The 14043-nt window shown below is 38.0% G+C and overlaps 1 protein-coding gene across 16 annotated transcripts in view; it reads right to left on the reverse strand.

Moving 5' to 3' along the window:
• The window catches only part of FHOD3 (formin homology 2 domain containing 3), a 372401-nt gene that overhangs the window by 34344 nt on the left and 324014 nt on the right, over window positions 1–14043 (reverse strand). For all 16 annotated transcript variants that reach the window (XM_086897050.1, XM_086897029.1, XM_086897020.1 and 13 more), the window contains 3 exons: window positions 11116–11298; window positions 6419–6538; window positions 5767–5928 (listed from right to left, as the gene is read on the reverse strand). In XM_086897050.1, coding sequence (XP_086753176.1) covers window positions 5767–5928; window positions 6419–6538; window positions 11116–11298 — 465 coding nt within the window. The remainder of the gene's footprint in view (window positions 1–5766; window positions 5929–6418; window positions 6539–11115; window positions 11299–14043) is intronic.

A 14043-nucleotide genomic window follows, 5' to 3' on the forward strand; every position in this document is an offset into this window, starting at 1 on the left:
GTTGCCTTAAATGCACAATAAAATGATAACTATTTTATTGTACCTCATAGAAAGATATACATAACCACACACAAGCTTTCTCTTTTCAAAGTTCAAGATAGTTTCTGCAGCACACCACAGTCTAGTCTGAGCTGTTTATAATTTAGGGTCAGACCGTCCATTCTCACATTATTACAGGGATGCGTTCTGGCAGGGAACATGAAATCTTCCTCTTTTCCTGAGTTGGTTCAGTGCCAAAGGAAATTCTGAGAATTTCTCCTTGCAAACATGCTGTCATCTGAGAGCAGCGACCTTCTGTGGCGTATATTCAAAACTCTGTCTCCTCTAATATTTCCAGACTGGCTTCCTTCACCAAGTGTCACAAGAATTATCCCAGGACCCTTGTTAGTCTGACTTGCACACTGTGGGCATGCATTTTACGTGAGATAGATGCCAGCTCTCTAAAGCAAGTAATATATAAAGAAGGTTCTGCCCAGACATTTCTAATTCTAGGGTAAGAGGTGGAATCCTGCAAAAATAATTCTGGAAATGAGAACACTTGAATCAACCCAATACTGAAAAATTAAAGGACAGAGGTGGCAGAGGTGCTTACTGAGGTATGACCAGAGGAGTTTGCCCAATTATATACACATCTGTACTGCATTTTACTCCCTAAGTACATGGGATCTTTTTCACAGATGCTGTATAGCAGTTCCCACAATCTGGGACAAAGGGGAGCCATACCACACAGTGGTGATGCAGGTCCCTTCAGATGGTGTTATGTCACCCACAACAATTCCTGCAGTCATTTCACCTGGAATGTTACCACACTGCCATCAGGCACATGTGCTAAAATCCATCTGCTCTCTTTGAGATACAACCTCAAAGTCTGATTTACCATGGAAGCTCCTTCCCCCTTGCCCCAGTCTGCCCTGCAGCAAGCAGGATTTGCCATTCCCTGCTCTGCTTTCACCTCTGCTCCTGCTAGCCTATGCCAGGATCTGGGGTAGCTGCTGGCATCACAAGGAATGACTGCAAGAAACCTTGCATTCCTGGACTTTTTTTCCATGGAAAATAAAATTTGACTTTTGGTATTTATTTTTGTTTGAAATAATGTAGGGAAAACATACTTGAATGATAACTGCATGCAAATACTTTCTGTCAAGCGAGACATGAGAAGAAACCCCACTGAAAGAGTACAGGAGGCAGCATGATTTTCCTTTTTTTTTTTTTTTTTTTTTTTTGTCCTTTTTCTGCTTTCCAATGTATCAGGCAGAAGCTATAGCATGTCAAATGTTACTTCTGTCCCAGCCAGCTCCTTTCTCCTAAGGTCCTTGGAGGGCAGGCAGCTGTAGGCTTCTTTCTTCTTCCTTCCCCCCTGTGTATGCCTGAGGCTCATCTGAAGTTCATTCCTATCAGCAAAAATCCTCGCCCCCTCCCATGCTGCTAACATCTTTTATTTCTTACTTTTAAAAGCTGCCTGATTCCCCACTGCCTAGTAGCTGCAAGTATCCTGTGCCCAAGTGTCTTGCTGCAGGGGTTAAACACCAGACAGAATTTTTACTTGTAAGTAAATTAAAATTAGGGGAAGAAAATGGCAATTATAGCTTGCTCTATGGAGCTGGCCAGCTTTTAGATGCACAGGTATCTTTGGGTTAGAGAGAGAAGATGAACATTTCTAATAAAGACACATTTTTTTATTCCCTAACAGAGAAAATACTGGGGCTGAGGCAACCACTTCTTAAGGAAATTTCTAAGAACAACACTTGAGCTTAACTGCAGAAATCTGAGGGTCTACTCCAGTATTAGGTATATCAGTTCTGGTACAACTTCAGTGAAATAAACAAAACATCAAGAAAATAAAAAGGGCAAGTGATTTTAATCATGTGATACTAAATAATCTGTGCTGTGCATGACTTTATAAATGTTTCTATTTATCTAGAATTCTATTTACTCTCTAATATTTTCACTTGTGTCTGTTTTTTTGGTGCCATTTATGACTTCAGTCCTTCAGTAAAAAGCCACAAGTTTTGCAATAATTATACCATTTTGTTTCTGCTTTTTCTAGCTCCTTTTTGGTGGCGCAGCCTGTTTTCTTTATGTTTTTGGGTTTTTTTCATGAATTAATGCTCAGGAAATTCTTACATGATGTGCATTTCAGGGGAAGGGGCATCTCTGTTTATCTACAGAATGGAAATTGTTTAGCCCTAGTGGTTTCTGAAAGATGTTGGTTGGCAAAACAGAGCTCAAAATACAGCCTAATCCACAGTGAAATATTAGTTCTCCTTTCCTGTCAGCTTTCCTAAACCAAGATTTCGCCTTGTCTGTGACCATTCCCTTGAAGAGGGCAGCTTGGATGGCTTCCACATCCTAACTCTTTGATTTGTGGTAGCTACGATCAAGTGGGAATTGAGCTTGTTACAGTAATCCATCAGTGGTTTAACACATGCAGGAACATCCCAAGGAGGGAGACCTTGGGCAACACGGGGAAGGTTAAGGCTATAATTTCTCTTAATGTGATTTTGTCTGGCCTTTTTAGATTTTTGTCCGCTTTGGGCAGGGCCACTGGATCAGCAAACCACAGACTGAAAGACTGTGCTCAATTTTGCACGCTCTTAAACCTGGTTTTTTTTTAGGTGACAGCAGTAGGTTAAGCTTTCTTCCACTTTCTATGACTGAAAAATAGAAGAGCCACTTGGGAGAACCACACATGGTGGTGAGAATTTTGGAAAATAAAGGCTCTTCCCTCTTGTGGCAATTTTTCTTCTTATTGATTAACTTGATCCCAATCTAAGAAAAAAAGGAAATAACTTCTTAGCAAAGAGAAGAAGCAGGAAACGAGAAACCAATATACCTGAATGTTAAGAAAGTAAGAATCACTCAAAAACAAAAACAAAAACATATGGGAAAGTCAGTATCTTCCAAACATGAGAAACCCAACTCACTGAAGGCAATAAATCAGAGATTAAACATGGGCTGTACAAGAGGAAAACCAGGAGAAAAGAGATGAAATCTAAAGATAAAATATCTAAGGATATAAAACAAAAGACACACATTCCTTTATGGTATCAAAAAAAAAAAGGAAATATGTAGGAGGTCCTGGATCACTGGGGATGAATGAAACTGAAGAAGACAAAAATTAGAGAAGGGAAGCAAGATGACTTCTTTTCATCCAACTTCACCACAGAGGATGCTGGGGGAAAAACAATTCTGGTCCTCCTTTCATTTTTCTATATTATTTTTTCAATAGATGTGAATTAATAGAAAGGTTTAATCCTTACTAGCAGAAACACATGTTGGAGAGAAATAATATCTTACAAAGCGGTAAACAAGTAGAATATAATAATTCTGATATCAATTAAAAGAAAGAAATTGAGCCACTGGCTAAAATGAGTATGAATATTTATGAAACTGTACTTGGTAACTTAGAAAATCAGAGGCTAGCAGAAGTTTTGCCTATCCCTAGGAAAGCAGCAAAGTTGATGCAGAGGTCCAGTATCTGGTAATTTGGCTGAAAGGATGAAGTGCAGGAAACTTAATACATAAAAATAACCAGTATATTCCAAATGTTTATAAAATAGGGAAGAGATAAGAATACTCAAATAAAATTAAATTTAAAAATCTTTTCAAGAGCCTCATGGGAGGCCACATATGAATTGTGAGGTTAAGAGGGCAAAAGAAAAGAAGAAATACACATTGATTCTCATTTGTTGAAATGGCTAACAACAGGCATCTCATGGTTTGTACTTTGTATTTCAAAATTATCTGGAAACAAGGAAGCACATCCAGAGGGTAAAAACTACAGATGGCAGGAAATTATTCAGATTAGTCCTGACTGAAGATTATTAGGGGTTTGAGAGATAAGCAGTGAATCTTCTTCAGCAGCTCACAGTCACTGCTGTTGACCGCAATGAAGTGCACAGCACAGAGCAGTATCTGACTCCTCTGAGAGTTCTGAATGCTCTGTCAGCTCAGCAGACTGCCTGCATGTCCTTGGGAACTGCCCTGGGACAACGGGGGTCCAAAGGGGAGCAGCAGGCAAAGAACACAGAGAACATCTTACAAAAGGCAGCAGAAGGGACAAACACTAAGATGTGACACTGATAAGAGAGGCTGGAATACTGTATTTGCTATTGTTTAACACATTCTAAAAAAGTAAGAAGGAGGAAAAGTGTGGAAATGGTCTCCTAAAAAAAAGATATAAAAGGATCATTTAAGACTTGGACAAGGATCTGAACAGCCTAGTTTAATTTGGTCTTGCACTGAAGAGGGTGATGGGTCCTATGACCTTCAGAGATCCTTCCCAACCTAAGTTATTCGGTTAATTAGAGAGAAATAATACTTTGACTGTTCAGTATATTCAGACAGTAAATCATGAAACTGGCAATTTGAACAACAGGAAAAAATAGATTATGAATTAATTGTTGCAAGAACTGCACTAGGAGCCAAAATAAGATTTCATTTCTGCAGTTTTAAAAAATATATTGTATTATAGAGATGTCCTGGGCTGTGGGGGCAAAGAAGCTCTGTTTGCCCCCACACTCTCCAGCTCCATTCCAAACATTTAAATAAAGTGGCTTTTGGAAAAGAAGTCATTCCTCTATTTGATGCACATAATGAGAATAATGGCTCATGAAATTACATTTTTCAAGGAGAAATCGTTCATTTCCTTAGAAAATTCTTGTGCTCTTCTGTCAAGGCTGGTGTGGGCCACTGTCTGAATCAAGACACTGGACTAGATGGACACCACAATTACCTACTGTAATTATTACCATTTCTCTCAGACATGATCCCTGAAGAGAATTTTTATGCTTGCTATCTCCCATGTTTACTCCATTAATCAAGCAATGTACTATTTTTAAGGGTTATTAATGAAATCCCACACTCTGAGAGATCCAGTGAGTTTACAGAGTTCCTAATATGCCTGCTCACAGCAGTAATAAATAATCTTTATACCACATTGAGCCATTGACCAGACCTATGCAATAACCAGGGAATTACCATTTTTTGACAAGAAGTGCTGCCACAAGTTTCCTTTATTTCTATTTATGTTCCCTAACTCCTAACCATGAACATTATTTTCAGGAGAAGGACAGAAAAGGAGTACTGTAATGTAGGAAACTTTACTTTGATGGTGACAGAGTACTGGAAAAGGGTACCCAGAGAGGCTGTGGAGTCCCCTTCTCTGGAGATGCTCAAAACCCACAGAGACTTTTCTTCTACAACTCACTCTAGGTGAACCTGCTTTAGTAGGAGGTTGGACTAAATCATGTGATGAGGTCCAACCCCAGCCCTTCTGTGACTCCGAGAGTTAAACCAAGTATTTAAAGAAGTCTTTTAATTCTGGAAACAATTTAATTAGAAAAAATTAATTCCTTCCACTGGATTTAAAATACAATCAGGCATCTGCCTTAAAAAAGAGATTCCCCCAAATGACACAATAAATATATTTGAAGATAATTGCCAAATAAAGTTTTAACCTGAAAATAGTTCCTAATAGTTACATACATTAATAATGTACCTAACATTAAAATGGCTGTCATAACGAATGGCTGCCTGAGAGTGCACTGATGAGGGAAGCTTGGGACAGACAGAAATAAAGTTCAGAAATGAGAGTACTGGCATCTTTAAAATTCAGTGAAAATGACAAAATTAATACACATTCATAAATAGTGCTGCATCCAGGAAGGATCAAAAAATCAAAGAATAGAATAAAATCCTAAATATTTCCCTTCCAAGAGGTTTTATAAAAATGTACATATAGATGTATTTACCTACTGGACATACCTTGGCTGACCTAGTGATGGCCCCGATCTCTGAATAAAGATCAGTGCTGTCTGGGAACTTTTCTACCACCATAGTGCAGACGTGGTGCAGGAGGGACTGTTTGTGCACTGTGTCCTTGACTTCTGGAACCTTCTCGAGGTAGCTCAACTCAAAAGCTTTGGCCTGAAAAGGAAAAAAAAAAAAAAAAAAAAAGAAGAAATTAAAAATAAAAATGCTTACTCCTTCCCACGCAGATTAGTAGACAAAAATGATTACCAATAAGGGGCAGAGGGGAAAGAAGAAGAGGAATCCTGCAGGAGAGGAAACTTATTGCTTTTATTAATTTTTAACTCGCTGGAGACTAAGCCTAAAATCAGTCCATCTGCAGTGAAATGACCCACGACACAGTTCTCATAGTTTGAATGCAAAGCATCAACACTACACTTAAGGGAGTCACACTAGAAGAGTGCTTAGCTCCACATTTCCTTCAGATTATGCTGAAAGAGGCAACACACAACACAAAGCACCCTAACACGCAATAAAAGCACGTTCTATTCCCTAAATTACTTTTCTGGTACAAAATAAATAGCGGGTTGCAATTTTCACAATGGTTTTGACTTCTTTTTTTTTGAGGGAAAAAGCTGCAGGGGAAATCCTGGGATGTGAGGCTTACGTTGGTTCCATTCAGAAAGTTCCCAATTGCTAGTAGAGTAGAAAGGATAAACCCCAAAGTTTTATTGTGCTCCAGTTGGTCCATTCCCTCCTTCAGGTCTAGCAGTGGTTCTGCAACTTCCTACCATAAGAACAGAAACAAGAAAGTGAAGGTTAGTTTTTAATTCTATGGTTTAGATTAATTACTGTAAAAAGTTCCTGAACTGGCGTCTTGCAGAGTGTAAACTGGCCATGTGTGCTGGCTTTCTTCCATGTTCCAGCTAATAAATCACATGCAAGGACAGCAAAAAAAGTACATAAAATATTTTCCTACTGTTGTTTCTTTATGAATGCAGTTGCCTTACTTGTTCTGGGAACTATCCTGTGATTCCAAACAGGGCAATGCACATGAACACACCCAAGCCCTGACTGATAAAAAAGCTTCTTAAAAGTATTTTTTCTAAACTTTGAGCAACAAATAAAAAAGTTAGAAACCCTGCTGACTTAACATTTGTAGCTTGACCCTACAGCTTTCTTCAAACGATAGCCACTTCTCTGTTTTAGGTATTGTTTTGTGATAAAAACCAAAAAACCAACAAAAACAAAACAAAACAAAACAAACCCCAAAAAACCCCAAACCTACCATAAACATCAAGCTTTACGAATAGTCTCATTTTAATCTTTTAATTTAATGCATCTTCCATCCACACATGTTATCTGAGACATGCATACTGGTAAGATTTGAAATCATAAATTCTGTTCCATTAGCTCAGGAAATGAGCTACACCAGAGAGTTCAAAGGAAGACAGTGAGGGTAATAGAGCTGACAGAACTTATTTCTATGTCTCTGTGTGAGGCCCAGGGTTATTTATTTTGTATGCACAATAACAGTTCACATTGTTTCTATCTTCAAATGCCATTCTAAGCATCCATGAGCAGCATTCTTTTCACAGAATCATAGAATGGTTTGTGTTGGAAAAGACCTGGAGATCATCTAGTTCCAACCCCTGTGCCATGGGCAGGGAGACTTTTTTTCCCAATTTCCCAAACTGTTTTACTCTTTATGAGCCAAGAAGCTAAATTAAGATGCTATTTTAGACCAAGAGGCAAAGTAACTGAGAACTTCACTTTCTTGGAGACATACAATGGTTCCTTCAACAACTGCAGTGATATTTTACCATAAAAGATGAATGAAACACATTTCTAGTCACTACAGAACAATTTGTCTCTTGAAAAGAATATGGCAAATTCAAGACAAATTAAGAGATGAGATAGTAAGCTAAGTAGTTTATACATCAGAGGAGAGGCACTAAATAATCCAAGACTTTATCAGTCAACAAAAATGAAACTGCTGCACAGCATTCTTTGAGTTGCTGTAAAGCCAGAGTTGATTTAGTTTGTTTTGTTGCGTTATGGGATAACTCAAACTGCTCTGAATCTGTGGTAAACATGGTCTTCTGAACTATTTCATTTAGATCAATTTTCAACCTGTCAAATAAACATTCCTAAAAGACCAATTTAAAACATTCTCCAGGTGAATAAAAAGGTGTCATAAGAGGCTTCCAAACCAGGCCACACTGAGCCCTTCATTTAGTCATTTAGACAAGTTATCTGAGCTTAGAATTTTTTGCATATAGTACACATTTATTATTACTCTTTATTTCTTATTCTATTGTAGGATTAAAAAATAATAAAAAAGAGTGTGCAAGATACAAAACAATGAGACAAATTTATGTTTTTTTTCACATTTACCCACTCTTGCTCCCTATAAAACTCACCTTCTACCTAAAGAGGGCAGATAGACAAGGCAGAGCTACCTCATATCCTTGGCTACCACATTTTTATTTTTCAGCTAAAAATTAGGTTTGAATGAAATTTGATTGGTCCAGAACTTCTGTCTGAAAGACACTTCATAATGCCTGAAAAATGTTTGGTGCATACATGAACTCAACTCATTGTACTTTTCTCATTTCTACACCCGCTTATATTAATTTTGTGATCTTTAAAGTTGTCAGCAGAAAGAATATAGTTGGCCTCATTGACCTTAATAAAAATAAAAATCAAAGTTTCTATTCCATATTTAAGACCTTTAAATTCCTTCTGAGATAGCAGAATTTGACAATATCTGCATAATTAGTAGTTCCATATGAGGAATGAGTAGCAACACAGTGCAATTTTTTTAACCTCTTCTGGCTGTGCATTTAAACTTGGACACCAAAAGAAAGGAGACAGAAATTCCTGTTCTGCTAATGACCTTCAGTAAGCATTATAAGTTAACATTTCAAAGGAGCATACACATTAACAAGCAAATAATTTGGAAAGAGTTTTTCTTTTTTAAGTTTTCTATAGAGAGCAAAGAGTGAGTATTTATTCATCCAGTTCAGGCCCTCACAGTCTGAGGATGCTCCCTACAAATGTACCCTGACCTGCTTTAGTTAATTAAATTCAAGCTAAGAAAGATGATTTCTCTTATTATGCCTGAAAAGCTTTTCATGTACATGAACAACGTATCACTCGACCCTTTTCTTGAACAATTCATGTTCGTTCTTTCAGGTTGTCAGAGATGAAGCGAAAACCTGCTTAGGCAGAACTCTGTTCTTGCCAATTTAGCAGAAGAGTCTCATGCATGAGAACCCTGGTCTTACCAATAACTCAGGTATTTCACACTGTTGGTAACAGGGACCATCTAAAACTTCCAGCCTTATGGAAATAACAGCACTCCTATCTTACATAAAATATATGTGACTTGGTAAATAATATGAATGCATTCTGAACTACTTGAATTTTCCTTATTACAAAATAAGATTTAAAAAGAAAAGATCAAGCAAATACCAGACTAAAAAAAAAAAAAAAAATGGCAAAAGCTGTGGAGATAAGTGACTTGGGACCTAAGTTTCATGAAGAGTTTTCCCCTTTGCAGACACATCTTCTGTAAAACCATAGTTTCAAGAACAGAAGAATATTTGTTAGCCACTCAAGCATCTCTTCATAACTACTAATGCAAATGACTTAATTTTTTAAAACTGAGTATCGCAGTATCTTATATCAGTCTAAATAATGTGTAGGTTTACTGGTTACCTGGAACTTAAACTCTGACCTTAACCTTTTTCTTACTGGAGACACCCAGGTGCTCACTCTCCCTTGCATCCCTGATGTCTGATCCTGTTTCTTCATCCTCACCCAAGACCCAAGCTGTCTGTCCTATCTATGCTTGTCTGCTAGGTTTATCGTGTGCTCCTCATACTTCATCACCCTTAGCACATGTTATGTCATCTACCATTTTATGATAAGTACTGTGCTTAGTCCTATCTACCTTTAAACAGGGATAAAAATGTTTTTTTCTCCACTACAGCTGTTGCTTCTTTGAGTAATTTAAGTATTTCAGACATTTTGTACTGCATCCATTCTACATCGGTTTTAGCTGACAATAAATTAACTAACTTTGTGGCAAAAGGAATTTCTTTAGCTTTTTACAGTGCTTTAAATGTTGCTTTTTTGATTGAGAGTACATTAGAAATTCTAGGTATAGGCAGAGATTAACAACTACAGCCAACACAGTTTACATGAAAGTTACAATTTATCCACGTGGTAACTTCAAAGCAGAATAAATAGCTATACCAGAGTGAAAAAAACCCAACCAACCAAACAAAATAAACTGGCTAAAAAGTATTCATGCCAGATACAAGTATTTTGCTATACAAGTCAGAAAAGTAAATGGCTAATACTAAAACATTCCAATTAAAAATCCTGAGTATTCATGTAACTGCATGTCCTAACATCTAAGAAAATTAAGTAAAGGTTGAGTAATCTTGACAGTATCACCAGCAATTCAATCCACTGTTGTACAACTCATCAAACAACCATTGCTAGCAGAACATAACACATTTTCACAAGCATGTCCCACTTTTTAGAATCCATATCAGACAGTTATAATGATTTTCCAATACACACCTATGTGCACAGATACATATACAAAACTAGAGAGGAGAGAGCTGCTTTAATGGCAATGCCAGGGGCATGCACCAGAAATGCAGCCAGAATGAAGCTCCTGTGCAGAGATTCCTGAAAGACCGTGTAAAAGACAGCAAGTACCTGAAATCCCCTACACAGTTTCATTCTGTCTCATCTATGCACCAAAATTTTACCCTCTTTTTAAAAAATTTTTGCCTGTGATTCATCATTCTTGACAGATATGTCAACTATAGTGCACTTTGAATGAATGCCATCCATGGAGAAAGTGGCAACAACTGTGCGTGACTGACCTGAACTGTCTTGTGTTTAGAATTCTGAGAGCTATAAACAAGAAAACCTTGATGGGTGGTGTTTTCCTTAGTTCAAATGGATGTAATGTCAATACTCTCATGATGTAAGACTAAATATGGTAGTTCTCACTCAATCTTTACCAAAGAAAAATTCTCATTGCTCTGAAGTAAGAATTTCCTGAATAACAACATCTGGAGAAGATGTAGCAGAGATTTAGCCCTCTTCTTTGTTTCAATATCATTACTGACTAATTAAAGGAAGGAAGACATAATCTCTTAATTTTCTTTTATAGAAGGAAGAGATTATGAAGGATCAGTTTAGCTGTTTCCTGGTTGGCCACTGAAACAAAAGCGACCCATTTACCATTTCCTCAAAAGGTCCATACAACACCAAGGTCAGGGAAAGATTAAGCAAAGCCTCAGAAGAGTCTCCACCCATCCCTGTGCTTTCCCTCACCTTTTCCACTATCTCATAGTCCATCTTGAAAGCCCAGAGCTGGAGCCTGGCAGAGAGTTCACTGATGGAGGAGAGGGTGAGAAGGAACTGCTCAGCGCTGCCCAGGGGGACATCGGGATTCGCCAGCTGTGCCTCCTGGATCTTCTGCTTTTCCTCCTCGGTTGGGATCATGGTCAGGATTTTCTGTACAGGGAGACAAAAGACAAGCATCAGTGGTGGGGCTGAGGGGAGTGTAAGACCTGGCTGATGGGTGACCCCATAACAGCCACAGTAGAAGTCCTCAAGTCCTTGGCTGTTAAATTAGGACAGCACAGAAGAAACGAAGAACTAATCCACTGCACAAGACAGCGAAACAAGGACTGCTATCTCACACACCACACAACATTTTTGTTTAAAAATGCATCTGAATTAAAATGCCTTTTTATTTTTTTGAATTCTGTATTCAGTAGATATGGCTAATAATGGGATGAAACACTGAAGGAGATGGAAGGAAATTGGTTAGGATTGATGTCATTGACTTTCATATGTTTAAGTCAGAACTCAATACCTTTTTGTAAACTACATATCGAAGTAAGGGTAGAAGCAGAACAGTTTTGTGGCCTATGATTTACAGCAAGTCAGACAAGATTTTAAGGCCCCTTTTAGCCCAAATATCCTCAAATCTTCTAGAACACTTGTAAGAGTACAGGAATAATTTGAAGACTCTTGTCCCTTGCTGTTCCCATAATTTCTTACTTTTTGTTCAGTCTGTTTTGTTTTCCTTATGGAACATGCAGCAGTTTGTTATGAAACTATTGCAGCTTACTAGGTCACTCCTAAAAATTTCACCCTAACTGACAACTTCCCAAGGAACACACATTGAATTTAAAGCTGAATTATACATTGCATAACATAAGGCCTTTTTTTCTTTTCATATGAAAAAGGATCTCAATATTTTCAGTTTCTGCTGTCAGTGTGGCTCAAAATACTTAAACTTTCCCTTTAGTTCATGGATTTTACAGTTCTGTTTAAATGTGGCAGCTTTCCTTCTGAAAGGATTGCTCTCTAAGGTATTGCTTCTTAATCAGTTTTTAACACAATAAATGCACTTCAAAATAAAAAAGAGAAGCAAAACAACATAAAGGCATCAGATAAATTGAGGTCTCTACCCTACTGATAAATGTGTCCTTAAATAAAAGCAGATTTTTAACACAACTTATGTTTATTCATCACAGGAATGAACTGTTTTTGTTGTAGCTGTCTATAATGACAGAGGCTGTTTTGAAGGGGAGGAGAGAATAATAAAAATACAGCCAAAGAGCTATCAGACCTGCCAATCCAAACTACAGCCTTGCTCCAACACTGGACATAGCTAATTTATCAAAGCAGCACAACTGCCCCCTTCCAGTACTGGTAGTTCCCCTGGATTTTTGTATATCACTGGAGCTACGCGTGGATAGAGAACAAGGGATATTTCCTGGTCAATCAGGCAAAGAGCAACAATTAAGCATGCAAATAATGTTCAATTTGTTGAAATGGGACATTTAATTCAGCAATACAACATTTGTATTGCTGTCCATTTTCTTCTGCCAACTTCCATAAACATTAATAAAGAAGCATTTTTTCTGTTAATGTTGCCTCTCTCTCTTGCTCTTTGTTGTTATAAACAAAAATGACAACAAAAAAAAGCCTCCTTTCTTGGACACTCAAGATTCTACCTAAATAAATTAATATCTTAAGTAAAAAAAAAAAAAAAAAAAAGAGAAAAATCCCTAAATACACTGTGGTGCTTTTCCTTAGCCTGAAAAGGACTGCTTGGAAAATATTCTTATATACACATGTTCCAACTGACAGCATCTGTATTGATTTTGAGATGTAACTGCCATCCATCCATCCATTCACCCAGACATGCTGAAATCTGTAACTTGGGTAATACCTAACATAAAACTAGATTTATAAGTAGCTGCTTCCTGGTCTCAGTGCACAACCAATACTCATCTAAAAAAGTCTGCAAAAAAAACCCAACAGATTGAGCCTGAAACTCATAAAGAAAGGTGTTTTGCAGTGTCCCTTGAAGGAATCAGTCATCTTAGTGCCTACTCCTCTCTTCCACAACAAGAGGAAGCCCACAAGTGCTCAGCTGAGACAGGGCAGCTTGCAAATAGGATCATATTGAACATCCATACATGGAGAGTTTAGCAGTAGCCATGTGATGGATATGAAAATGCTTCTGATGCATTTTTTGAAGGCTAACCCTGCAGCAGTATTCTCAATTGCCTCCTACAAATAACTAGGACTTCTGGCAGCTACCCAGGGATCCCACAAGTATTTTGTGGTGGGGAACTGCCTTCACTCCAGATTTTGCACTGCTTTGGAGCATTTTAAAGAGTGCAAAGAAACAGTAAGCTTTATTTCCAAAGGGACTCTCCTCCTCCTTGAGCTTTATATAAACATCACAAGATAGATGGAGCCGACAAAAAGCATTCAAGTCCAAGCTCTGCAAGGCTGCTGTGCTGCGTACTGTACTATGTGAAACAAAGGATGCCAAGCAAAAGAGCCTGTGCTTGTGGTGCCAGCTGCTGAGGATCAGCCCTGCTGCTGAAAGCCATGCCTTGGTGGGGCCAGAGCTGCTGGCAGGTCTCACACCATCCAGGGTGCAAGTGCCCCCATAACAATGACCTACATCAGCACTCTCGATTTGACTGGGCAAAAGATTCTGATCCTGCTTGTCATTATCCTTGGTGTGCTCCTGAGCAAGTAGTGAGATGGTCCTCTTCTTGATTTCCACTCTATGACTAATTTGAGCCATTTGTTCAGTGCTGGAAACTGATGAGTACACCATCTGCCACTTTATTATTATTTTGGTTTTTATTTCTATCATTTTTTGAAAAAAATCTAACAGTAAAAGTAGCATAAAATCACAGCAGGGCAGAAGGTTACTGGCACCTG

This window comes from Cyanistes caeruleus, chromosome 1 (assembly GCF_971803275.1).
Source record: "Cyanistes caeruleus chromosome 1, bCyaCae1.hap1.1, whole genome shotgun sequence".
Lineage (NCBI taxonomy): Eukaryota > Metazoa > Chordata > Aves > Passeriformes > Paridae > Cyanistes > Cyanistes caeruleus.